The sequence below is a fragment of the Grampus griseus genome (genome assembly GCF_964374135.1).
Source record: "Grampus griseus genome assembly, chromosome: 3".
Taxonomy (NCBI): domain Eukaryota; kingdom Metazoa; phylum Chordata; class Mammalia; order Artiodactyla; family Delphinidae; genus Grampus; species Grampus griseus.
Genome location: NC_139019.1, coordinates 160157548 through 160185017, shown reverse-complemented (window position 1 = coordinate 160185017; position 27470 = coordinate 160157548). Strand labels below are relative to the sequence as shown.

General features: G+C 50.4%; 2 protein-coding genes across 4 annotated transcripts in view; one reads left to right on the top strand and one right to left on the bottom strand.

The window, feature by feature from the left end:
• Window positions 1-5131, bottom strand: part of MYO9B (myosin IXB) — an 89544-nt gene extending 84413 nt beyond the window's left edge. For all 3 annotated transcript variants that reach the window (XM_082650458.1, XM_082650456.1, XM_082650457.1), the window contains exon 1: window positions 5092-5131. The gene's annotated coding sequence lies outside the window, so the exon portion shown is untranslated. The remainder of the gene's footprint in view (window positions 1-5091) is intronic.
• A 307-nt stretch (window positions 5132-5438) lies between these two features.
• On the top strand, window positions 5439-26748 carry HAUS8 (HAUS augmin like complex subunit 8). The gene is made up of 11 exons (XM_082650459.1): window positions 5439-5539; window positions 8514-8578; window positions 12246-12301; window positions 16786-16867; window positions 18986-19078; window positions 19772-19866; window positions 20462-20527; window positions 20634-20792; window positions 22116-22257; window positions 25120-25261; window positions 26409-26748. Exons 1-11 carry the CDS (start codon window positions 5511-5513, stop codon window positions 26599-26601), a joined length of 1122 nt encoding a protein of 373 aa, XP_082506585.1. The 5' UTR covers window positions 5439-5510; the 3' UTR covers window positions 26602-26748.
• Window positions 26749-27470: the final 722 nt, after the last annotated feature.

Genomic DNA, 27470 nt, shown 5'->3' with positions numbered 1-27470 from the left:
GCTCTGAGCAGAGGGACGAGGGCTATTCCCGCTCCCTCAGTATCCCTGAGAGCCAAATCTGCACCTGGCTTGTTAACGCTTTTTTGCGGAATGACTTTCAGATTTTCCAGAAACTTCTTTTGTCTCATCACCTGTGGCAGCAGCCGGTCCCAAAGTCACTTTGTTCCATGAATGGGTTGTTTTTGGACTCCCCTCTTGACCCTGGCAATACTGAGGACACGGACCCCCGTACACCCCAATTATAAATCTTGGCCGGCCCCTGGGTGGGCACACACTGTCTCCCAGGCCTGGCTCTAAACACACCCCTTGTAAAGTCCCATGAGGTCTGCTCCTCCCGAGTCCTGTTCTTGCCTCTCTATTGTCACCCCAAGAATAAGGACCTGTGCAAGACCTGGAAAATTCCCTAACAGGGCACTTCCAAAGTCGACATGGCCAACCTGCCTACCTACCCTAAAATGTTTATTTAAATGAGTGAGACAAAACTAAACGAACTTATTCTCTCTAAGTACCATTATTTATTGATAATTCCCTCACTAAATAAAAATGACATCTGTCTCTTATGCAGTGTTACAGCCTGAATTGTGTGCCCGCCCCCTACCCCGCCAATTCATTATGTTGAAGTCCTACTTCCCAGGACCTGAGAATGTGACTGTATTTGGAGACAGGGCCTTTAAAGAGGTGATTCATTCAAAAGGAGGTCATTAGGGTGGGCCCTGATCCAAAGCGACAATCGGACATGGACTCACACAGAAGTAAGGTGAAGACTCACACAGGGGTGAAGACTCGGGGAGAAGACAGCCATTGACCAGCCAAGGAGGGAGGCCTGAATGCATCCTTCCCCCGTGGCCTTTGGAAGGCACCAACCCTGCCCACACCCTGATTTGGACTTCTGGCCCCCAGATCCATGAGACAGTACATTTCTGTTGCTTAAGCCACCTAGCCTGTGGTACTTTGCTACGGCAGTCCCAGGAAACTTGCACACGCGGCAGTGACAGTCATGAAATGCTTGGAGCTGGCTTCCCTCTCGCACACACAACCCTAAGAAACGGGGCAGAACTGGGATGTAAACGAATGAGTCAGACCAGGACGGCTTATTCATTGCTCCGACTAAGCCACAGGCTGAGCCCTTGAATCACTACTTTATTTATCATCGGGGCCCGGGCTCAGAGTCTCAACGAGGAAATGAGTAGAACCCAAACTCATTGGCTGAGTTTTTGAGACATGCCTCATCTCCAAGGCCCTTTCTAGGCCAACATGAAAAAAAGCAAAGAGGTGAAGTGATGGGCTCTGCACCTCGGCCAGCAGTGCGCTGGCTTGTCGGGGGCCCGGCGGTGCTCAGACAGAGCCCTTTGTTCTGTCCCTCCGTCTCCGGGACGAGGGCAGAGAGAAGGGCCTGTCTTGCTCGGCGGGGAGGCCGAGCAGGGGCTGCCTGGCACAGTTGGTTGGGGATGCTGGGTGCACAAAGGGCTGGTGGATGGGGACTGGGGGGAGGGCAGCATCCAGAAGGGGTCAGAGGGCCCCAGAATGTGCGGTTTCCTCCCCTGGAGTTAAAGCAGCAATGTCATGGTCGGGGAACAAGCAGAGGAGGACACGTGAACAGCAAAACTTAGTCTGTGCTTGAGGACGGACTGGCATCTGCAGCCAAGAGGGCAAACGCGAGAAGATAACGTGGCTTCAAGAGCCACAGTGATCTGGGGCTACCTCCAAAGTAGCTCTTTGAGAGGAGAACCTGATACCTCTAATCTCGGAAGAAAAGCAACAATTTGTTCCGAGACAAGGACCGTTCCCGCAGAAATCCAGGTCAGTGGGAAGACAAAGAGGAGACAGACAATGGCATCTGCTGTGCCAGCGCGTGATGACGGCCCCAGCTCACCTCCTCTTCCTCCTCTGCTGCACATTCTCGGGGCACGTTCTCTAACTCCCCCTCGGTCCATTCCCAGTGGTGGCTCCTTTTTATCAGGACTCCAGATTAAGAACCGAGCAGATGGCAGAATTCAATCGCTGGCCTCTTTTCCCCAAGCCTGCCCTTGGTAGCCATTTGCTGGGAGCCCAGCAAACACCAAGGACCCACCGAGGCAATGGTGGGCCTGGAGCGGGAACCAGATTTTACTACAGAGCAGTGCTCCTGTCCCCCAGGGGACACACAGCCACGTCTGGGGACATTTTTGGTTGTCACAACTTGGGGTGGGTGTGTACTATTGGCATCTCGTGTATGAAGGCCAGGGATGCTGCTCGACATCCTGTAATGCACAGGGTGGCCCCACAGCAAAGAATGACCCGGCCCCAGATGTCAATGGTGCTGCAGTTGAGAAACTGCTCTAGCAATTTGGTCTTCGCCAAAGTGAGGTTACTAATGATCCTCCGTACTTCTAGAAAGCACAGCGAGCCATTTCTGAAGTCGTCACCTGCCTGAGCCTAGTTTCTATATCGAGAAAATAGGAACTGCAATCCCCTTGCTGCTGGTTGGCAGAATAAAAGAGTTGGGTATAAAAGCATCTATCACAGAAGATGCTCAATAAAGAGCTGCACATGGACGTGCTTATGTGGTTCCCTCTTCCCCACTTGGTTTAACACCTCTGTATCCTTCAAGGCTTGGCTTAGGGCCAGCCACCTCTCCTGAGGAAACTTGCTGGAATCCCCCATGCCCTGAAGCTTGTGTTGGTCGTTCCTGATTCTGTCCCCACAACTTCTTGTGCCACTTCTGTTGCTGCACTGATCAACTACTCTGAACTCCATTATTCCTGCTGGGGAGGGTGGCCCACTAGAATGTCCCTCCCCCAGGGCACAAGGGCTCATCTCTGCCCCTGGGACCCAGCCCACAGCACCTTGCATGATCAGCCCTTGCTTCACTGAATTCTGGGTCCACCCAAAACGCACAACTTCAGGGAGACAAGGAAAGGGAAGCTTTGAGTTAACAAGCCTCTGTTGGGGATAGAAGATGGATCCTACAGTGAAACAGAATGGGGAGATTCCCAAGTCCCCACCTGCTTCACCAAGTCACAGGCCTGGACCTGAGGGAGGGTCTCACCCAGGGATTTCCAGCCAGAAGGATGCAGCTGAAACCCTGGGAACAGGTATGATGTGCAAAAGCACATTTGGCACTGCAATTTCCCACGTGGAAGATAAGGAAGCAGTAAGATAATCATATTCAGATATAAACTGTAGGACGGAAAGCCCAACAAAAATGGGATCGCCATGGTGGGGATTCACCTGTTGGGGGCTGCATAAAACTAGACAGGGCTGTGTGCTGGAGACACCAAGGCTGGGTTTCAAAGTTGCAGAACACTGATTAGGCCAATCCATTCATTTTGCAAGTAAAGAAACAGACAAAGAGACTTGACAGAGGTTAGGACCCCCAACACAAGACCCTCCAAGAGAGCCTGCCTGGCCACGCTCCTGGAGGAAGGAGACAACAGCAGGGCTGTGGAACCAGAAGATTCTGATCCAGTTCATGGTGGGGGGGGGGAGAGGGGGAGGGGGAGTGTCCCAGCCAGGGCAGGCCCATACGCAGAACCTGCATGAGGCATGACTGTGGGCTCTAATCATGTGTTCTGGGGCAAGCGCAGCTGAGAGTCTCGCTTACAGAAGCTTCCATAAGGGCCAGAACATTCTGGAAGTGAACGGGGTGGTCATCTTTCTGTGGCCCTCTTTACATTCAAGCTATCCAGGCTCGTGTCCTGAACGCACTATAAACCCAGGCTCCTTGGCCCTTCTAGCAGGCCCCAGACAAGGATCCCCAGGGTCGGGAAAGAAGAGAAATTAATGCTGATCAAAACGGTTTAGAGCAAGGCCCTCCCCAGAGCCAGGCCCATCAGACAACTTTCCAGCTGCCCATGTCACGTTCCACTGCTCCCGGATGCCTTAAGCGTTTGGAGACTCCAAGACCAGAACATACCTCAGGAAGGTAGCAGCTGGGACCCTCCAACTGTAAGGCACAATATCCCCACCAGCTCCCACCTCAGACAAAGAGGTGTGGCAGAGGCTTTCCCTTAGACTCCTGGCCTACAAGGCGCCTCTCCCAGGCTGAGCTCACAGCCACCGGGGGACAGATTTCCTGTATGTCTTTTTACCCATTTAAGTCCAAGGATGCAACTCGGAGGAGGTGGTGACAGCCTAGCACATGCGGCTGTGTGCGCACCCACCCCCGCCCCCTCTGAAACCCAGTTCCGGCCCCATAGCTGGGGTGGGGGGGGCCCAAGAGCTCCTTCCTTGCTCCCTAGAACCCCCAGGCTCTAGCCAGTCCGCTCTTAGGAGGACAGTGTTGGGTTTTCAAGTCCTGAATACCGCCCAGAAGGCGCTGAAACTAGCCGGGGCCCCCAGCAGTTGGGGGTGAAGTCAGGGATAAGATGAATCAAGAGGGTAAGATGGGCCCCAAATCTCCATGGTCTGCACCCCAATGTCTGAACGGGGCCATTCTAGTCCTTTCCTTTCCTCCCCTCCTCCCCAGGCTCTCCCTGGACCAGACCTCATTTCTTGCCATGGCTTCCATCCCCCTTCTGCCTCCCCTCCCATCCCCCATTTCCCCTCTTACCAACTCGGCCGGCCACCGCACCAGTGGGTTCAGAGCCCCTCACATTTACTGAGCACCCACTGAGTCCCAGGCGCTGCCCTCCCTCAGGCACCATTCCTCTACCTCTTCACCGTAGGCAGACGCCCCCAGGCCGTTCTGCACCGTTCCCCCCAATCGCACCCTGGCTGTTCCCCCACCGGCCTTGCTCCTCTCAACCCCCAGCCTGGGCCTCTCAACCCCGCCTCCTTGCTTCTCCCCCTCCCAGCCCCGTTTCCTGCGACCCCCCAACTACCACTTAAGCCACGTCCTCTTCAGAGAAGCTGCTCAAAGCCACAAGATCTGCCTCCACACCCGCCCAAAAACTCCCTCACCAGGCTCATCACATCAACTTTCTCCTTCATCGTCCCGTTCCCACTCCGTCTCCTGCAAACTCTCCACGACCCCCAAGCTCGTTCCCGCCTCCTCGACCCCTGCTTTCGCGCCCCCCCCGCAACTAACCCTTAGCCCCGTCCCTCTACAAGGCAGCCCGCCGATGCGAGCTTCGAGATCAAACACTCGAGCCGCGGCCGCCCGGCACTCACCTGGGCCTTGGCCGCCGCGCGCCGCCGGTCCCGGCCCGGGTCCCCGCCCGGCAGCCAGCCCGCTGCTCTTCGGGCGCTCCGCCCCACCGCGCCCGCCGCTCCCCCGCGCGCTCCCGCTTCCGGGTTCCGGAGGGGCGGGTCCGGGGGGCGTGACGCCAGGCCGCCAAGGGGGCGGAGAAACACGAATCCCCGCCCATCACTTCCGACCCGGCCCCGTCACCGCCCCCTGCCGCTGCTGGGCGAAACCAAGTGTGAGGGGAGGACAGAGAGACGCGCGAGCAGGAGGCGCCCTCTCTGCCCACAGCCACGCTCTACACGGCCCAAGGCCACCCCTCTTGTAGCTTCGCAATATGGCCTGGTCGGGGCGGGGGCGGGGGGTTTCGACTTGAAGAGCCGGCCTTTGAGTTGAAGGCGGGAAAATGGCGGATACCTCGGGGCGTGGTGCTGGGTGAGTCGAGGCACCGTGGGTCTGGATTTATGGGTGCCAGCTGGAGGGCCCTGGTCGAGGGCTGGGGACAGAGGGGCAGCAGAGTTGGGGAGGGAGGGTCCTTGGGGTGAGTCCGGATCTGACTCCTCCAAGAACCACCGAGGATGCGCAAGTTCTGGGAGGTGGGATGCGGCCTTGCGCATGCTCGGGAGCTTGGGCTCAGGACCTTACAGCGAGTTCGGATCCCTGGTCAGCCGTTTCGATCCGGGGCGATGTCAGGCGAGTGGCTTAACCTCTCTGTGCCTCGCTTTCCTCCGTCGCGAAACCGGACTGTTGACGCCGCCGTTCGGTTTTGTAGGCCTAGTGTGAGGCTTAAGAGCGTTTAGAATAGTGTCTGGCCCCTAAGTGTGATCCGTCGCTATTACGATTACCGCTTTGTAGTGGGTAACTGCTGGACCACTGAAGTATCTCCTTTCATTCTCCCACACGCTTTTTTCTATTCTCCCCATTTACAAAGGAGATGATGGAGGCTTAGGGAGGGAAGGTCATTTGCCCAAGGGAGACGTCGAACAATGACCTGGTGCCGGGCGTGATTCCTGGGCTTTGTTCATTCTGCCGATGTTTATTGTGCCTGTGCGAATTAAAATTTAGTGGGCCATCTGAAATCACTTGTTTACTCCACAGCCCCTTGACCTAACTGTGAGATTGACGTTAGCCTCTCCGAGGTTCAGGGGAAGTACTTGAGGCTGGAATATATGTAGTGACACCCCTCCCCCACCCCGTGTCCCTGCAGGTTTGGCCTTAGTCCATTTGGTTTGGCTCCAGAGCCCTGGCTCAGACCCCAGAGGGAATCCTTGCTCTGTCTGTTTCCAGTTCTGAGACTCCCCAGGGGTGATCTGTATAAACCTTGGGTCCTTGTCTGGAAAACAAAGATAAAAGCAGGCTAACAGTCAGGTATTTGTACGGTGGGGAGGATTCCATGAGGGAGTAGAGCAGCTGGCACCCAGCCAGCATTTGTTAAGTTGCCTTTCCCCACTGTGGCTTGGAGGTGCCCCCCAGCATGGCCTGGGTCTCACGTTGGAGTCCCCAGAGCCCACTACACAGAAGATGGCTGCAGTGAGCTGAGCAAGGGGACCACCACTGCTGTCTCCAGTGGAGCCCATCTTGTGACGACAGCAGGATTTACAGCACCCAGACCCCTGCCTGGCATCCCGCTCGCCCAGACTGGACACCTGGGAGGCATCCCCGACTCTCCCACACCCACCGGCTGACTAGTCAGTGATTCCTACTTCATGGGACCCTCTCCTCTATCATGTCAGGCTTCATTCTTTTTTTAAATTGAGGCAAAATGCACATCACGTCAAATGAACCGTTGTAAAGCGAGCAATTCGATGGCACTGAGACATTCACAACGTTGTGCAATCACCACCTCTACCTAGTTCTAGAACATTTTCATCAGCCCAGAAGGAAACCCTGTGTCCATTTGCAGTCCCCCCCATCCTTCATGCTCCTCAGTCTGCTCCTGGTAACCACCAGTCTGCTTTCTGTCTCTGTGGATTTGCCTGTTCTGGACATTTCATATCCATGGAATCATACACCACGTGGCCTTAGTGCCTGGCTTGTTTGACTCAGGATAACATTTCTGAGATTAATTCGTTTCAGCATTGATAACATTTTTGAGATTAATTCGTTTCAGCATTATCAGTACTTCATTCCTTTTTAGGACTTAATAATATTCAGGGTCATTATTTCTTTTTTATTTACTTTTGGCTGCATTGGGTCTTCGTGGCTGTGCGCGGGCTTTCTCTAGTTGAGGCGAGCAGGGGCTACTCTTCATTGCGGTGCGCAGGCTTCTCACTGCAGTGGCTTCTCTTGTTGCGGAGCACGGACTGTAGGCGCGCGGGCTTCAGTAGTTGTGGCTCACGGGCTCTAGAGCGCAGGCTTAGTTAGTTGTGGCGCACGGGCTTCATTGCTCTGCGATGTGTGGGATCTTCCCGGACCAGGGCTCGAACCCGTCCATGTCCCTTGCATTGGCAGGCAGATTCCCAACCACTGCACTACCAGGGAAGCCCCAGGGTTCGTTATTTCTTGACAGGAGTTTTGCAGCAGACTTCCGTCCCACGCTCCCGATCACTCTTTCACCATGCCAGGGGTCCCCCAACATTGACAGTGTTGACATCTGGGGTGCGATCGTCTCTGTGATGGGGGCCGTCCTGTGCCTTGTAGGGTGTTGAGCAGCATCCCTGGTCTCTACCCACCGAGCCGATAGCAGCCCCCTCTGTTGTGACAATCCCAGGTGTCTTCACACATCGCCAAATGTCTCCTAGGGGTCAGAATTGCCCTCAAGTGAGCACCCCTGAGTTATTTGTCTGACAAATATTTATCAAGTGCCTCCTGTCTGCCAGGCTGTTAGGGACTGAATGTTTCTATCATCCCTCACCCCCTCCTCAAATTCAGTCTTCTCCAGCTAAGCCATAGGGCTGATCAGTTCCAATTTCCGCATCATTCTTCTCTGCGCCTGTGCCCTTGGTCTTGGTGATCCCTGTCTGGGAATATCCTTCCTCATGTGCCTGAGCAAATGGTTCTTTGTCACTCACCCCCAATCCCCACCCCTTTACCTGTCTGGAGTGCTCGCTCTTCACGCTTTGCCTGATGGGAAAATGCTGGTCATCCCTCTCAGGGAAGGAGCTTTGTCTGCTGTTCACCTTGTATCCTCAGTGGTATACAGCTGACACACAAACGCCCAACGAATTAATGAGATCGAGACCTTTGAAATTCGGCAAAAATGCTCGCTCTTCTCACGTAGCTGTTGTCCCCAGGTGACGGGGCTGGGGCTCCGTTTTCCTCCTGCCATGGAGGTGGCCCCACCTCACAGAGATGGGTATTGGTGGTGGGTGCTGGGACTGGGCTGTCCCGAGGAAGCCCAGGTTCCTGGCTGGCTTCCCTGAGCTTTCTATCCAACTGCATTAACAAGACCCCCGTTTTCCTCTTTTAGGAAGCCTTCTGCAGGGGGTCCCAGTACTCCTAGTGGTGCTAAGACGAGAGGAAGAAGAATACAAGGTGAGTAAAATTGGAATCTACCCTTTGAAATGGAATCCACTGGAATAAAAAGTGATTTTTTCTTTCCCCCCCAGTAAGTGCTTTTGGAGAAGAGAAAAACAGACCAGAGCAGGGGAGCTGGGGCTTTACCCGCTTCTAGTCACACCTTTGGGGACCCCAAGTCTGGTTACCCAGCCCTGCAGCCAGGGGTGTGGCAGGACCTGGTGGGGGTCATCTAGGGCAGTGGGCCCTTCCGGCCATGGGGGTCACGGGTTGTACCCAGGGCTCATCACTTGGAAGTGTGGGTGAGGAGAGTGTGAGCTGAATTCCTTAGGAAACATCAAAGTCTGTTTCTTCTCAGTAAGCGCGTCAGACCCTTGGGGATGCCCACACATCCGATGTCTACCTGTGCGTCCGGGGTCACTGTCAACAGCCCCCCTTGACTCTTGGCAGTGCCCAGTTTGGGGCTGTAGACGCAAGGATCTCCCGCGTTGGATCTCAAGCCTCTGTTATGATGAAGTATTTTTTTATGCCTGTGCACTAGTGCAGGTCTCAGAGAACTTGAAGCAGAATTCCGGTTCCAAATGACTGGAGGTTTATATGTTATAGCATCACAGCATCGCTGGGTGATCTGGTCTGTAACATCTGTTGTATTTACACAGGGTCTAGTTCTTGGACGCAAATTATATCCTTCATTGTAACATTGCTTCTGTGGAAAATCCACCACTGTTGAAAACAAACAGGTGCCTTCTAGTTTTCCAGAAACTTGAAACTGCTTTTCAACTGTGCAAGGAACCCAGAGCCTCCTTCCTACCCTTTGCTGATGGTATTAGAAAGACCCAATGCAGGATGGTCTCCCCCCCTTGGAACTGGGGGTGTCCTTCGTCCCAATCCTTCACTGGACATCCAGTGGCAGACCCTAGGTGGGGCTCGATTCTCTCCCCTGGACCCCGCCTGGTCCTGGCCTCAACCCCTAGGTGCCTCCTGCCTGAACGTCTGAGCCACTTGCCCTGCAGGCACGGCTCATCCCTGCCTGGGGCACGCCCGGGGCAACCAACACCTCCGTGTCCAGCTCCAGGCAGCCTGTGAACTGTTGGTTGTACCTCTTTTCCACTCAAGCTTGCGGCTGCAACCCCATCTAAAGAAAGATGCAAATCCGGGCATGAAGGTGATATGGTTGAAATCCCAGTCTTGGGACTGAACTGTCAAGGCAGGTGACACTGACCACATCACTCTCTCTAGTAAAAAGGGAGACCCCTGAGCTCTGGGGGCACCTAGGAAAAGTGCAGACTCATGCATCTGACACATTGCTGAGCACCTCCTCCCTGCGAGGTGGTGGAACGTGGCAGCAAGCAAAACAGACAAGAATCCCTACCCTCAGGGAGCTTGCCACCCCGGACACAGGCGGTGAATCAGGAGACGTAAGGAGACACAGGATGTATTGGACAGTGACAGTTGCTGTGGATAAAACAGCAGGATGGGGGTAGCTTCTGGCCTAAGGGAGGGGCTGGGCCGAGCAGAGTCGTGAAGGCGGCAGGGGTGGCATGTGCCTGCTGGTTGGAGGAACAGGTGACATGGGACCTGCAAGGTGTCTGGAGGCACTCACCCTTCACCAGCTAATGGACCCGGAAGACAGCCTGCTGCAGCTGCCAGACGGCCAGTCAGCCTGGAGGACAGAGTGTCTCAAGAGGGAGGGTGCAGGGCTTCCCTGGTGGCAGTGGGTGAGAATCCACCTGCCAATGCAGTCGACACGGATTCAAGCCCTGGTCCGGGAAGAGCCCACATGCCACAGAGCAACTAAGCCCGTGCGCCACAACTACTGAGCCTGCGCTCTAGAGCCCACGACCCACAACTACTGAGCCCGTGTGCCTAGAGCCTGTGCTCCACAACAGGAGAAGCCACTGCAATGAGAAGACCACGCACCGCAGCGAGGAGTGGCCCCCGCGCGCCGCAACTAGAGAAAGCCTGCATGCAGCAACGAAGACCCAGTGCAGCCAAAAATAAATAAATTAAATAAATTAAAAAAAAAAAAAAGGAGAGTGCAAGTGAGCACTGTGTGCAACGCTGCCGCTGGCTCAGAACGAGGACTGAAAAGGGGCGGGTGGGCATCAGAGCAGGGAGATCTCCGTGGTCTGGATGAAAGGAGTTTCTTTGGTGCCGTGGTAACTGTGAGAGCCAGGCTGGGGTGTGGGGAGGGATTCAAGGGAAGGAGAGAGGAGAAGAAGAGGATCCGCCATGGCAAAGGGGAGCAGAGAAATGGGGGAGGGGAGGGGAGGGGGGATGAACAGTGTGACCATTGGAGAGAGGAAGTGGGGTGATACAGGGTGGGGCAGGGGGAGAGGGGTTGCCAGGGCAGTTTCCTAACGGAGTGAGGGCTGGGCTCTAGCACCCAGAGTTGGGGGGTTGGTTTTACCCCAAAGCACAGAGGTCGCTCCACATGGGGGGCCCAGGATATGGCTCTGAGGTTGGGAGGCAGCTAGATGCCCAGGTGGGAGGATCTCCTGGGGCTGCTTTTGTCTTCCCAATGAAGTAGGAAACAGGTTACCAGCTGACCAGAGGGATGGCCCGGTGTAGGAAGTGGGCGGGAGGGTCTGGGAGAGGGGTTGGGGGATCAGAACAGAGGACTGTGGATGATCACAGGGGCTGCAGCGAGAGCCCCTGGAGGTTGGGGGGACACATGTGTCTCCTTCACACACCTTCAGCGCCCCAGGATCAGGATGGAAGGGCACCTGGGGCTGGGCTGTCACCAAGGGATACAGCCGTGTCCGAGAAGAGCGTCAGTGCCTAGGGTGTCTCAGGAGAGTGGTCCTGAGCTAGGTGAGGGGGGTGGGGGATGTGAAAGGCAGTACCATGAGTGGGTCATAGATGGGCTTTTGGGGGAAGGGCAGTTGGGGTCATGACCACAGGGAGTGAGTTGGGGAGGGAAGAGGAGGAGAGCAGGTGGCCATCTTTGGAAGATCTTTCTTCCTTTCCCTGCCCTGCCCCTGACTCCACTTTCTGTTTTGAACTTTGGCACATATTTCTGATCTTCCTTGATCGTAGCTCCTGTGGGTCTCTGTGTCTCCGCTTCTAGCCCTGGTGCTTGTATACAGCAGGTATCCTATAAATGTTCTTGCATACAGTAGGTGTTCCATATATGTTCTTTTTAAAAAGCTTTTGAAAGAGAATTTATTATTTACTTATTTTAATTTATTTTTGGCTGTGCTGGGTCTTTGTTGCTGTGCGCGAGCTTTCTCTAGTTGTGGCGAGCAGGGGCTACTCTTCATTGCAGTGCGTGGGCTTCTCATTGCGGTGGCTCCTCTTGTTGTGGAGCACGGGCTCTAGGTGTGCGGGCTTCAGTAGTTGTGGCACAAGGGCTCAGTAGTTGTTGCTCGTGGGCTCTAGAGCACAGGCTCAGTAGTTGTGGCGCATGGGCTTAGTTGCTCTGCGGCATGTGGGATCTTCCCGGACGAGGGATCGAACCTGTGTCCCCTGCATTGGAAGGTGGATTCTTAACCGCTGCCCCACCAAGGAACTCCCTCCATATATGTTCTTGCATACAGTAGGTGTCCCATACATGCTTGAGGCTGAGCGGGGAGGGCTGATAGCACCCGACTCTCGGGGTGGGGGGCGGGCATCCTAGGTGCATGGTGGGTCCTCACAGTCCATGTCATAGTTTTATTATAAACCAACAGTGTGTCCCCCACAGGTGGAAGAGTGGTTGAGTCCCGGTACTTGCAGTATGAGAAGAAAACCACCAAAAAGGTAACATACAATGTACGTTTGAAACAGTTCTGAACAGAGTTCTGATGAACTTGGAATTCTGAGACAAGTCACACCGGCCAGGCACAGCCTGGTCCTGAAAGAAGCATTTTGGGGGCTTGGTCCAGTTGCCTTTGGGGCTGTCATGCCCTTCGTGCCAAGGCAGGAATCTCTGTCATGTGTGGCTGGTCACTTTGAGAATCTCTTTTGCAGAGCCATGATCTCTGGTGAATCATAAAATTATTCCTGTCTCTCAACCCGGTAATTCCTTTCTGGATTCTGTCCTGAAACAGTTCTGTCTAATGCCTGGCACGTGGTTACCCAGCCTTGGCCTGTATTGTAAAAAAATACCCGTAGGGTTTTAGAGAAAGGGTTTTAGGGGAAAAAAGACATGGCTGAATCACCCAGTGTTACAGGAAGAGTTCAGTGAACTAGCCACACCACAAAAACCATGAAACCATTGAAAATGTTGGCATGAAACACTTAACATCTTGGGAACCTGCTTTGTGTGATGTTTAATGAAAATAATCATTAGATTACCCAATGACATATTTTGTTTCAGTGTGTATGGACGGATAGTGTGGTGAAGGTTGTGTTATTCCATTTTCCAAATCTTTGTTTATGATAAAGTTTAGTTAAATATTAATTTCTGCTGCCTTTCTTTTACTCTGGTAGGGTGAATGGCAGGTTAATGTGGCTTAAGATTTGGCTTGAAGAAAAAGGATACCTTTATGCAAACTGATATGCTTCTTGGAGTGACTTTGTTTTTTAATGGACTTTATTTTTTTAGAGCAGTTTTAGGTTCAAAGCAAAATTGAGTGGAAAGTACAGAGATTTCTCATACACACCCCTGCCCGCCCCCTCACATGCGTAGCTTCCCTGTTGTCAACATCCCGCCGCAGAGTGGGGCATATTTACAATCGATGAACCTACATTGACACATCCTTACCCAGAGTCCGTGGTTTACAGTATTGAAATGATTTTCAACAGAGAATACTAGTCCACACTTCATAATTTTAACGTTGCCTGGCAAACTTGGTTACAGCACCCCCATGTGTTTGCATGTTCTAGTATTTTAGATCTTTAAGAGCTTCTCCGTTTTCTTTTTTTTTCATCTTTTAAATTAAGGTGTAATTTACATAGAGGAAGTGTCACTCTTCAGCGTACAGTGCTCTGAGTTTTGAAAAACACATCCAGTCACAGACCCATCACAGTCAAGATAGAGAACACTCTGTCACCACCGCCCCCCACTCCAAAGTCCCCCTGTGCTCCCATGGAACCAGCCCCTCCCCACCCCAGGCAACCATGATGTGTTTTCTGTCCCTGTAGCTTTGCCTTTGCAGTAGGCTCACTTAAAAGGTGCCACCCAGGATGCAGACTCTTGCAGTCTGGTTGCTTTCATATAAAGGTCCCTCCCTCCCTGTCGTTGCCTTTTATAGTTAGTGCTAGTTCCTTCTGATGGCTGAAGAATATTCCACTGTACGAATGGACCATAGTGTGCACAGCCACTCCCTGGCAAAGGACATTTGGTTTGTTTCCCGATTTTGGCAATTATGAATAAAGCCACCTTAAACATTCCTGTGCAGAATTCTGTGTGGATGTGTTTTCATTTCTCCCAGGAGGGGAATTGTAGGGTAAATGTCTGTTGGACTTTGTTATTAACTGCCCAGCTGGTATCCAAAGTGGCTGCCCCTTTTTACATTCCTATGAGCCACAGAGGAGAGTCAGTACTTTAGGACTGAAACCATTCTAGTGGGTATGAAGTGGTATCTCATTGTGGTTTTAAACTGCATTTCCATAACAACTAATGATATTGAGCATCTTTTCATGTGCTTATTGGCCAGTCCTATATCTTTGGTGATATGTCCTTTCAAATCTTTTGCACACTAAAAAAAAATGAGGTTGTTTGTTTTCTCATTATTGAGTTTCGAGGGCTCTTTCAATATCTTAGATACCAACTCTTTATGGTGATTTGCAAATATTTTCTCCCAGTGTGTGGCTTGGCTTTCCATTCTCTTAAGTGTCTGGTGAGGAGCAGAAGTTCTTGATTTTGATGAGGTCCAATTTATCGATTTCTGCTTTTATGAAATGTGCTTTTGGTTTCTTCTCTAAGAAGTCTTTGCCTTACCCAAGACCATAAAGATTTTCTCCCATGTTCTCTTCTATATGAGTTTAGGTCTGTGGTCCATTTTGAATTAATTTTTGTATCTGGTGTGATGATGGAATTAAAGTTCATTTTTAAGTGTATGGATGTCCTCTTGTTCCAACACCATTTGTTGAAATGACTTTCCTTTCCCTGTTGTATTGTCTCATCACCTCTGTTGGAAAGCAATTGACTATATATGTATGCATCATTTCTGGGCTCTGTTCTTTTCCATTGTTCTACATGTCTATCTTTAGTCCATTTCCATACTGCCCAGGTTACTTTAGCTTTGTATTATAGTAAGTCTTAAAATTGGGTTGTGTGAATTTTCCCACTCTGTTCTTTTCCAAAACTGACTCTTCTAGTTCCTTTGCCTTTCCATATGAATTTTAGCCTTAGCTTGCCATTTCCTCCCAAAACTTCAGGGATTTTAATTGTATTGAATCTATGCATTAGCTCAGGGAGAATAACATCCTAAAAACACCCAAGTCTTTCAATCCATGAACATGGTATACCTCTCCCTTTATTTGGTCTTAGATTTTTTTCATCAGTGTTTTTGTAATTTCCAGCATACAGACCTTCCCCATGTTTGCTTAGGTTTACACCTAAGTACTTGGTGTTTTTTTAGTGCTATTATGCAAGGTACTATCTTGTCTTTTCTTTCTTTCTTTCTTGAAGAAATTTTGTTTGTTTAGAAATAATTCACATATAACATTATATTAGTTTTAATTTTATTTATTTATTTTTAATTTTTGGCTGCATTGGGTCTTCGTTGCTGTGTGCAGGCTTTCTCTAGTTGTGGGGAGTGTGGGCTACACTCCGATGTGGTGCTTGAGCTTCTCATTGCGGTGGCTTCTCTTGTTACCGAGCACTGGCTCTAGGCACTCGGGCTTCAGTAGTTGTGGCTCACGGGCTCTAGAGCACAGGCTCAGTAGTTGTGGCACATGGGCTTAGTTGCTCTGCAGCATGCGGGATCTTCCCAGACCAGGGATCAAACCCATGTCCCCTGCATTGGCAGGTGGATTCTTAACCACTATACCACCAGGGAAGTCCCAATACTAGTTTTAGAGGTACAACATAATGATTCAATCTTTGTAAATATTGCAAAATGATCATCACAGTAAGTCTAGTTAACATCCATCACCGCACAGAGTTACAAATTTTTTTTCTTTGCTCAGAACTTTTACATGGTACTGTCTTTTTTTTTTTTTTTTTAATATTTATTTATTTAGGCTGCTCCAGGTCCTAGTTGCGGCATGCAGGATCTTCGTGTGGCACGTGAGATCTTTAGTTGTGGCATGCGGACTTTTAGTTGTGGCGTGCAGATTTCTTACTTGTGGCATGCAGACTTCTTAGGTGTGGCATGCGAACTCATAGTTGCGGCGTGTGAACTCTTAGTTGCGGCATGTGTGTGGGATCTAGTTCCCCGACCAGGGATCGAACCTGGGTCCCCTGCATTGGGAGCTCAGAGTCTTATCCACTGGACCACCAGGGAAGTCCCATGGTGCTGTTTTTTAATTTCAATTTCCAAAGTTGTTCATTGCTAGAAATATCTTTTTATGTTGACCCTGTATCCTGCAACCTTGCTAAACATGTTAGTTTTAGTAGTGTTTTTTAGTATGTTTTGAGATTTTCTATGTGAACAGTCATGTCTGCAAGAAGAGAGTTTTATTTCTTCTTTTGTAACCTGTTCGCCTTTTATTTCTTATTCCTAGACTTCCAATGGGAGGTTGAATAGGAGTGGTGTCTGTACATCAAAATATTCTCATTCTTTATAAGGTCTTGTTTTTGCTTTTTTAATTTTATTTTTTGGCCGCGCCACGTGGCTTGTGGTGGGATCATAGTTCGCTGACCGGGGATTGAACCTGGGCCTTGGCAGTGAAAGTGCCGAGTCCTAACTACTGGACCACCAGGGAATTTCCTCTTTTTGTTTTTATATTGTTATAATGGCTTGCTAGCTCCATGCACTGCTTGCTTTTTTAATAAGTTTTGAAGATTAATACCTGTCCAAAAGCTTTGTTTTTTCTGACAACCGGAGTAATATGTTCTCTTTCCTAAACTGGCCAGTACTAAAAATTATGCAGAAAATCAGTCATCTGTAATCTGCCATGTCAGAGATCATCACCAGCAAACATTTTGGTGGTTTCCTATGTTCTACGCATGTGAGGGTATCCTTCTGACAAAATTAATTCATCCTGTATGTATGCAATTAAATGTCAGAACTCCTTGAATCTATCCCTTGCCTCAAGGTAAGAGCAGATGCAGACCTTGCAAACTGCAGAGGGACCCCTTCTTGTGGAAGGAAAGTGTCTTGTCCCCTGAATGTCATATATTCCCCTAACAGCCTCCTGCAGCAGATGCATTAAAGGCCAGTGGGAAGATGCCTGAAGGTGGAAGAAAACCCAACCCACTCCAGAAGAGCAAAGGTACGTAAAGATGGAAGGAGGGTGAAACAGCACTGAGGCTTAGGAAGTGATGAGCGTGGTGGTGAATTTTGTTTTTAAGTATGCAAGTTTAAGACGCCCTTTCCTTTCTGCAAAGTATGAGGAAAAGGAGCTTGGCAGAGAGTTTCAGCATAAAGACAGATTTGGGGCATATGAAGATCTGAAGGGGGTTGGCAGGGGAATGGGGGGGAGTCATTTCCTTTCTATATGACTCCAGAGAAGAGCCACATTGCCATCATGGTGCTCCCTTGGGGCACCAGTTCCTTGATCATGTGACTTTCCCCACCAGAGCTCTGAGAGCAGGACTTTCAGAGAGGGTATGAGACCTCATTTTCCTGCCTCTCACTACCTTGGGTTGGGTCTTCCTCATAATGGTCTCCCCATACCCCTTCTACTAGAAGCTTTCACCAAAGTGATATGAAAAACTTTCAGTTTTTCTGGTTGTAGACATGATATGCGTTTGTTATTAAACAAAATTGGAGAATGTAGCCCAGAAGGGCGGAAACTCACTTATGATCTACCACTCAGACCATCGCTGTTGGTATATTTGCTCTTCGGTCCTAGTCAGTGTGCTCATTCTAGAAGTCTGGGAAGGCTCCTCTCCAGAGTAGTACTTCACCCACCTCCTCCGGTGCCTGCTTCACCAGCCGTGGTGGGCAGCTCTTCTTTTGCATAAGAGCGAGTCACAGAAAGCAAAATTGTTTCTCGGCCTGCAAACCCTCATTCAGAATGGTGACAGTTTTGCGTCCCATAGTGGAATACTAAGTATGTTCTTTTACAGGTTAGATTTCCTGCTTTATTGTTCAGATCAAGGGTCAGCAAAACTTTTCTGAACCAGTGGTTAATATTTTAGGCTTCGCAGGCCAGGGGGTCTCTGTCATAGAAACTTAACTCTGCCTTATCGCAGCGTGAAAGCAGCCACAGACAGTGTGTACACAAATGGGCGTGTCTGTGTCCCAGTTATTTACAAACACAGGAAGTGGGCCGGATCTGGCCTGCATGCTCGAGCTCGCTGATCTTGGCTTGCATGTTTGTCAGAAATTGTGCTGTTCCTTGACCCAGGCACGATTGAGAAGCAAGCACATGGAGCTGGAGCTGGCCTTCTAGTCTTTTCTCATGCAGTTGGGTTGAAGGCCATGTGTGAAGCTGGGAAAGCTGGCATGGCCAGAGGGGTCAAAAACTGGGCCTGCCACATTTAAAAATCAGGGTTCTCAGGACTTCCATGGTGGCGCAGTGATTGAGAATCCGCCTGCCGATGCAGGGGACGCGGGTTCGTGCCCCGGTCCGGGAGGATCCCACATGCCGCGGAGCGGCTGGGCCCGTGAGCCATGGCCGCTGGGCCTGCGCGTCCGGAGCCCACAGGCGGGAGAGGCCACAGCAGTGAGAGGCCCGCGTACTGCAAAAAAAAAAAAAAAAAAGGAGCAGAGGGCAGAACAAGTATATCATGTGTTATTAGATTCTTATACCCTGAACACAGCATCTTTTATTTTTTATTTGAAGTATAGTTGATTTACAGTGTTGTGTTAGTTTCAGGTATACAACAGAGTGGTTCAGTTATACATACATATATATATATTTTATACACACACACACACACACACACACACATATATATTTTTCAGATTCTTTTCCCTTATGGGTTATTACAAAACATTGAGTAGAGTTCCCTATGCTGTACAGTAGGTCCTTGTTTATCTGTTTTATACATAGTGGTGTGTATATGTTAATCCCAGACTCCTAATTTTTCCCCCCCTTCCCCTTTGGTAACCATAAATTTGTTTTCTATGTCTCTGGGTCTGTTTCTTTTTTGTAAATAAGTTCATTTGTACACAGCATCTTGTACTTAAACTAAGCAGAAAGCCTTATTTGTATCCTTCAGTTATAAAGACTGCATCGCTTTTCTAGTTCTACTTTAAAATATATTCAAGTTGATGGGTGGGAATTTCCAAAGGTTTTTCAGCCTTCTCTACTGCTCCCTCGTAAGAAACTGAGTTTTTGGAAGCAGGTGATATTGTACAGAAAAGTTAGCTGCTCCCGGCCTTAAGTATGGAGTATCTTGCTGACTGTGCTGACTTCTGGGGATTCTCATTGGGCCCACAGACAGCAGTGGAACTGGCAAAGGTGACCTGCAGTCTACCTTGCTGGAAGGGCATGGCACTGCCCCACCTGACCTGGATCTCTCGGCCATTAATGGTAAGTCACTGGCTGTACCTGTCCTTTCCCCAGCTGGGGGTTGCAGTGCATGTCTGAGGGCTCCCAAAATATGCTCTTCTCACCTTAAAAACACTTTTTTTTTTTTAAATTGAAGCATAGTTGATTTACAATGTTGTATTAGTTTCAGATGTACAGCAAATTGATTCAGTTATACATATATATATCTATTCTTTTTCAGATTCTTTTCCCTTATAGGTTATTACAAAATATTGAGTATAGTTCCCTGTGCTATACAGTAGGTCCTTGTTGGTTATCTATTTTATATACAGTAGTGTGTATGTGTTAACCCCAACCTCCTAATTTATCCCCCCCCCCCTTTGGTAACCATAAGTGTTTGTTTTCAACGTCTGTAGGTCTGTTTCTGTTTTGTATAAGTTCATTTGTATCATTTTTTTTTAAGATTCCACATATAAGTGATATGATATTTGTCTTTCTCTGTCTCGCTTATTTCACTTAGTATGATAATCTCTAGGTCCATCCATGTTGCTGCAAATGGCATTATTTCATCCTTTTATATGGCTGTGTATATATACCACATCATCTTTATCCGTTCATCTGTTGATGGACATTTAGGTTGCTTCCATGTCTTGGGTATTGTAAATAATGCTGCTGTGAACACTGGGGTGCATGTATCTTTTCAAATTATGGATAAAACGCTTTTCTTGATCTTAGACAAAAGCGTGGTCCGAAAGACTCCACAGTTAGAAAAAACAATGTCAAAGAAAGCTGAGTCATCATCATTTTCTGCCTTGAGGAAAAAGAGCCCAGTAAGTCTCTGAAATGAGAGGGAAGCCACTATAGCAGGTTGGCTAAATCTGCCCTGTGCCACGTGCCCCTTGAAACCTGGGGACTCCAAGAATAAACAAGCCAGCTGTGCCTTTTAGAACAAAAACCTTACCCATCCTTAGAGGATTTGCAGTTTCAGTTTCCCCAGCTACATGTACAGGAGGGGATACAAATGCAGGATCATGTGAAAAATGAGATTGAGGCCTTGTTTGCCAGTGCCACGCTAGGGAAGGCACTAGGCCAGGCCCTGTTCACGGCAGGGAGGGCGGCCAGGCTGTGGTCTCACCCAGGTGGGAACCCCAAGTCCTGGTTCTGGCAAGGCAACAAGTTGGTGGATGCCCTTCAGCTCACGCTTGACAGCCCAGCTTGCAGGAAGGGACCAAACCACCTTCCTTTTCACAGAGGACTCGAAAGACTAAATGAGCAAATAGAAACGAGTCGATACACAGTCTAGAATTGTTGAATTACTGATTGGAAAAAAGTACAGACAGGTTAGGATTCTGCCCCTCCCCAGAAAGAGAGCTGGCTTTATACCAGTTCACGGGGAACCAGCAGTGCCTTTTTCTTCTCCTGAAGGATCTCTCCGAAGCGATGGAAATGATGGAATCCCAAACACTACTCCTGACTCTGCTGACCTTGAAGGTGAGGACGGAGCCTCCTGCACGCGTGTCGTGGGTGGAAGGGTGGCCACCGTCAGCCACCGAGGTGAGGTCGCCTCTGGCCTGAGCTTTTGTTTTGCATTTCCCAGATGGAAAGTGGTCTTGCTGCATTCGAAGAAAAGGCAGAAAAGAATTTATTAATAATGTGCAAAGAGAAGGAGAAGCTCCAGAAAAAAGCTCACGAGCTGAAGCGCCAATTTCTCCTCTGTCAGAGGAAGCGGGAGCTGGCAGACGTCCTGGACGCGCAGGTCAGGGGTGACCGCAGCCTCCAAGAGGCGCATCCTGGCAGCATTGTCCCACGGGGGTGGGGGTGGGGTGGTTGGAGGGAGCCTTTATTGTGAGCGTCGCTCCTCGCCTGGCTCTGACTCTGTGCCCGGCTTTTGACACCACTGGGTGTTGCTACGTGATGGTTTATCAGAGGACGAGGCGGTAATGTCAGAACCAACCAGCAAGAGGGCTCTGTCCCTTCAACACACATGGGCATGTATTCTGGTGACTTGTATCCTGAGACTTGTGCCCAGTGACACAGATGTACTCCAGACCTGCCCATTTGGGCCAGGGTGCTGGTGGGAGACATGGGCTTGGTGCTGTGTGGTCAGTGCTGGGACGGGAGTGTCCATGCTAGGGAAGGTCACAACGAATCGTGGGAACCTAGAAAGGGCCGATCAGGGAATGGGGCTCCTCACCCAGTAAGGATGTATCCTGGGGCCGCCATAACAAAGGACCACACAGAGTGCGCGGCGGCTTAGACAATTGACATGTGTTCTCTCTCAGTTCTGGAGGCTGTAAGTCTGAGATCAAGGTGTCTGCAGGGTTGGTTCCTTCCGAGGGCCACGAGAGAAGGATGTGTCCCAGCTTCTCTCCTTGGCTTGTCGATGGCATCTTCTCCCTGTGTCTCGTCACCTGGCTCTCTCCCTCTGAGTGTCTGTCTCCACATTTCCCCCTTTTGTAAGGACACCTGTCATTACTGATCAAGGCCCAGCTTAATGACCCCCCCTTAACTGAATTACCTCTGTAAAGTCTCCAAATCAGGTCACATTCTGAGGTGCTGGGGGTTGGGATGTCAACAGAGGAATTTGTGGGGACACAATTCAGCCTGTAACACCCAGCATGTACACATGAGTGTGCCCAGCAGCCCGGCCCTGAGCTGAGAACAGAGTCCCTATCCTCGTGGAACTCACAATAGAAGGGAAGGGAAAGACAGTCAAACAAATGAATCCTTACAACCCCCAGACGGCGTGTACAAGGGAAAAGGGGTTGCCGGGCATGGCCTTGGTGGGGGGCAGGCATGTCAGCTCAGTGCTCTGAAGCAGGAGGGCCCAGCCCTGGAACAAGCTGGAAGGCGGACACATGTTCCTGGTGAGGAGACCCAGGCCACCTTACTACTGGCCGGGCTATCTTCGGGGCACCTGGGAGTGAGGGGAGAGCCCACTGCACCGTTGGAAGTTTCTCTGGGAGACCTGGCAGAACAGTGCTGTGTCTTAACCTCACAGGTGCCTGCCATCTGGTAAACTTCTGGCGAGGTGAGTGCAGGGCCTCGTCCCACAGGCTCCTTCCCCTTCTGCCTGCAGATCGAGATGCTGAGCCCCTGTGAGGCCATAGCCAGCTGCTTTAAGGAACGATACAAGACATTTGCGACGGCCTTGGACACCACGAGGCATGAACTGCCCGTGAAATCGGTCCACCTGGACGGAGACGGGCAGTGCTTCTTAGGTAGGAAATGGGGCAGCTGCCTGGCAAGGGGTAGGATGAACCTCCCAGTGTATGCTGGCATCTCCCGTGTCCTGGGCACCTTTATCCGTTCGTGTCAGGTCATAGGCCTCCTCTCAGGTAGACGGCGCGTACCCCATCAAATGGCAGAAGACGCAGGGGGCCAGCAAGGCTGCGGTTTGTGTGGGGTCATGCCCTGAGTAAGGACTGTGTTGGGATTTGAACCTAGGTCTGTAGGACCCCCGCAGTGATTTCCCGTCCTGCTGAAAGGCGTCCTGGGAGCCTGCAGTCTCTACAAAGGTGCTTTGGTGGCTGGGGAACAACAGGGCCACCGACCCCAACCCTGTCCTGCCTTCTAAGCAGAGCTGAGAGGGTCCCTTTCCTGTATAGGGTTCCCACCTAATACTTCACTTGAAGAAGGCGGCAAGTGTGAAGAGGGCCATCCTCTATCCTAAAATTCTCTTTAGAACAAGTATCTTCCCCAAATAAGTTTTCAGCTGCCCTACGGTTTGGTCCTCCCTCCCTCCCTCCCTCTCCCTCCCTCCCTCCCTCCCTCCCTCTCCCCGCCTCCCTCCCTCCCTGTCTCCCGTACCCCACCCTCCCTTCCTCCCTTTCTTTCTCTGAAGTATAGTTGATTTATCAATACAATGTTGTGGTAGTTTCTGCTGTATTGCAAAGTGACTTAGTTATACACATATAGACATTCTCTTTTTTTTTGTATTCTTTTCCATTATGGTTTATCACAAGATATTGAATATAGTTCCCTGTGCTATATAGTGGGTCCTTGTTGTTTATCCATCCTATAGATACTAGTTTGCATCTGCTAACCCCACCCTCCCACTCCATCCCCCCCGCTGCCCCTTGGCAACCACAAGTCTGTTCTCTGCGTCTGTGAGTCTGTTTCTGTTTCGTAGATAAGTTCATTTATGTCATATTTTAGATTCCACATATAAGCGATGTCATATGATACTTGTCTTTGTCCGGCTTACCGCACTTACTATGATAATCTCTAGGTCCATCTCTGTAGCTGCAAATGGCATTATTTCATTCTGTCTTATGGCTGAGTAGTATTCCATTGTATATACATACCACACCTTCTTTATCCATTCATCTGTCCATGGACATTTAGGTTGCTTCCGTGTCTTGGCTATTGTAAATAGTGCTGCTATGAAGATAGGGGTGCATGTATCTTTTTGAATTATAGTTTTGTCCAGATATATGCCCAGGATTGGGATTGCTGGGTCATATGACATAGAGTTTGGTTATTTCTAAGCAAAGTTCTCATGAGCCACCTGGACGTGTTTAGCTTGATTTTACTGATGTAAAATCAAGCCTTTTCCAACGTGAAATAGTATATGTATGAAACGGGACCTTGAAAAATGAGCCATGTTGAACCATCATCTGTGTCTGGGTTTCTAATTTTATAATTATGGCAACCAACTGCACGTCTATATCTCTTGGTCTCCATCTCTGATAAATGCCCTAGATAGTTGCCAGGAGTTGGGATTGGGGACTGTTTGAGTTTCCTAGAGCTTCTGTAACAAAATACCACAAATCAGGTGGCCTAAAACAACAGAAATTTATTCCCTCCCAGTTCAGGGGACTAGAAGTCCGAAATCAAGGTGTCATTGGGGTTGGCTTCTTCTGGAGGCTCTAGGGGAGAATGCATCCCCTGGCTTTTAGTGTCCTGGCAGTCTTGGCTCATGGAGCATTCCTTCAGACTCTGACTCTGTTTTTTCTTTTTTTTATTAAGCTTTTAAAAAATATTTATTTATTTTTGGCTGCATCGGGTCTTAGTTGTGGCACATGAGATCTTTTCGTAGCAGCGCATGGGCTCTTCATTGCGGTGTGCAGGTTCCAGAGTGTGGGGGCTCTGTAGTTGTAGCTCTCTAGTTGTGGCTTGTGTGCTCCTTAGCTGTGGCGTGCAGGCTTAGTTGCCCCGCGGCACGTGGGATCCAGGGATCGAATCTGCGTCCCCTTCATTGGAAGGAGCATTCTTAACCACTGGACCGCCAGGGAAGTCACCAAGCTTTATTTTATTTTGGTATTGTTTTTTGTTTTTTTAAAATTTTTATTGCAGTGTAGTTGATTTACAGTGTTGTGCTGCTGCCTCTGTCTTCACATGGCCTTGTTTCTGAGCGCCTCTGTGTCTAAACTGCCCTTTTCTTAGAAGGACACCAGTTATTGGATTAGGCCCCTCCCTAATGACCTCATTCTAACTCCGTTACATCTACAAAAACCTCATTTCCAGTTAGGTCACCTTCACAGGTACTTGAGATTAGGACCTGAACATGTCTTTTTGGGAGGACACAGTTCAGTCCCCTGGCAAAGAAGATATGTGTTTGTAAGAACGCTTATAAGGTTCCCCAAGTGTTATAATTTACAGCTGGGACATGTGCTGGACTCGGAGAGATGCTGGCTTTGTTAGAGCAGGGGGGACCCAGCGCTGTTGCAGGCGGCTCTCTGCTGGGGGGGCGTTGGGGGCAGAAGTGCTGGGAACCGGGAGTGGGAACCATGGGTTTGTTCTTAAGTTACTCCTAGACCAGATCTTCTCTGTCTTTTGGATTTGCTTCTGTTGAGGACACCAGTGCACCATTCCAGGTATGTTCCGATGACTGCCTAGATGGCAGACACGCATGGCCCGCCATCTCAGAGCCCCGTGATCTCAGGCAAAGGGGCACAGAGGCAGTACCAGTGCACGAATATCCTCCTTCACGACCCTTTCTGCCTTCGAGCTCATCACGATTCCTGCATAACATGAGAACATTCCAGCAAAAGGAGAAAAATACAGTCAGCCAGCCAGCTCGTGCATCCGTTGCTTGGGGCACCTTGAAACCATGACTGAAAACGCCTTTTCCCCTCCAGACAAGTTGCAGGGGGAATTGACGACCACATGCCATCTGCTGGGAGAACTTGGCATCAGCAGCTCAGAAGAAAACGCGAAGGCCTTGGACCTGCTGAGGGAACTCAAGGAAATGACCCAAAAGAAGGATCTGGAGCTCCAAAGGTATTACAGAAAATATTTTTTAAAAAAGATAGTGCCCCTCTCCCCGCATCTCCTCGTCGGGCAGAGATGGGCTGTTGGCGGCTGCCCTGTGGAAGGTGTGCTGTGTTCCGGAGGGTGGGCAGCTCTGGTGTTTGCAGGGGCCGAGGGTACGAGGGTCCAGCGAGGCAGGGAGAGGGGAATGGGCAAGATGCCTTCAACCCAACCAAAACTCCTGTGCTCGTTCTTGAGCAGCCAAAATAGAAAGGGGCGCTCACTTCCTTGGGGTAACACAACAGTTCAGGGGCCCTCAGATAGTTTTTTGACGCTCTGTGTGGCTCGTGAGGTCTTAGTTCCCCAGCCAGGGATCAAACCCAGGCCACGGCAGTGAAAGCACAGAGTTCTAACCACTGGACCGCCAGGGAATTCCCAGGAACTTCTTATTGATGTATAAGTACATATAGAAAAGCCACAGATTGTAACGGTACAGCTCAGTGGCTTTCACTACTGGGCACCCTTGTGTAACCAGTGCCCAGGTCCACTCAGCCCATGTCCAGCCCCCGAAAGCCACCCGGTCCCCTTCTGTTTCTCCTCCAGGACATTTCTAACCATGAGGCTTTCTTCCACCTCTTCCAAAAAAGAATCTAGTTTTCTTCTCCCTTACGATGCCAAATGTACTTCCCGAGGTGCCTGAGAGGTTTGAAGGTACTCATGATAAACGCCACCTGCTGTGGCATCTCCCTCATCACTCTGTGCCCCGGGACGGAATCAGACACGCCAAAGTGTTCTAGATGGCCGGGGTCACGGGAGTGAGCGGGGAAGCACGCTCGTTCTGTGCTGAATTCCCCACTGCTGTTTATCTTGTGTGGTTGCTGGGGGAGCTCCCCGTTCATGGCTCTGCCTCCCGCTCTTAGGATGGTTCCTGTCAAGTGTTGATACTCCCTAAATAGTTGTCGAGTAAACAACTCTTTTCTTTCACACCTGCCCGGTCCTGCTCTCAGGGCTTCCCTGTTTGAGTTCTGTTCAGACAAAACTTATTCACCGCCGCTTTCCCACGAGCCCGAGGAGGGTCACCCTGAACCTCCCCCCGCCCCCGCCCCCCGCCATGGCAGCTGCGAAGGTGCTCGGGCACAGAGGGTGAAAAGCTTTCATCATCGTCTTGTTTCCACAGGAGCTTTACCCAGGTTCTGGAACTCTCCGCCGAGGCGAGTAAAGAGGCAGCCTTAATCAACCAGGAGGCCTGGGAAAAGGCCCAGGGCCCCAAGGCCACCAGCCAGTGGTATTTCAATCCTGAGGAGGCCACTGGTGGGGAAACTCAGGGAGAGCTAAGGAGCCTGCTCCTTTCGGGCCACGACGAGCCGTGAATCCACACGCAGGCTGTGTCCCCAACCGGGGTGGGGACCTTCCTGCACACCATGGGGAAGGAAGCACGTCCTGTGCCCCTTGTTTTGGGTGGGGAGAGGGGGTGGACCTGCAGTGACCCACATATGATGTTCTGGAAACTTGAGCACTTTATACACTTAGCCTAGCCATATAGTTATTGTTTTGTAAGATAATCCCGTTTGATAATTTAACAAATAAAACTGTTTTGCAGTTGAGCCTTGGTTTCTCTGTAAGGGGCAGTGGAAGGTGCGTGTTGTCCCAACTTATTCCAAAGAGCTGGTCCTGGGCCTCAGAACCTCACAGACATCATGAATCCAGCTGACGCTTGCACACTGTGGGTTTGAATTGCCGGTCCACTTATACATGGATTTTTTTCAGTAGTAAATACTGTAGCACGACACGATCCATGGTTGGTTGAATCCACGATGTATAACTGCGGCTACGGAGGGCAGACTATAAGTTCTATGCAGATTTTCGACTGCACAGCCCCTAACCCCCTGTTGTTCAAGGGTAAACTGTATTTCACTTTCAAGATGATTTCATGTCCTTTAGTCACAGGGCAGTTCTGTTCAATAACCCACAGCAAGTTCAGAGCTGGCCCTCAAATGGAAATTCCCCATCCAGTCCAAAGTCCCAGTGGCCATCCTTGGGGGACGCCTACGCGGTTTTGCCGTAGCTGCGATCTACACTCCACTCGGGACTATGGCACAGAGGATTGGTCCAGCCCACGCTTGGGCTTCTGTCTACACCATGTGGGCCCTGGCAGTCTTCCTGGTTCCCATGGAGCATTCCTCCGTTAACATCTACCAGTTCCCATCTACAAGCAACTTTTTGACACGACACCCCATCC

Bases quoted from the DNA above. Each gene is read 5' to 3' on its own strand.
- HAUS8 (XM_082650459.1), top strand. From the start codon at position 5,511: ATGGCGGATACCTCGGGGCGTGGTGCTGG. The intron at 19,079-19,771 runs GTAAGTCACTGG...TCTTGATCTTAG, and splicing joins GGATCTCTCGGCCATTAATG to ACAAAAGCGTGGTCCGAAAG. The intron at 20,793-22,115 runs GTCAGGGGTGAC...TTCTGCCTGCAG, and splicing joins CAGACGTCCTGGACGCGCAG to ATCGAGATGCTGAGCCCCTG.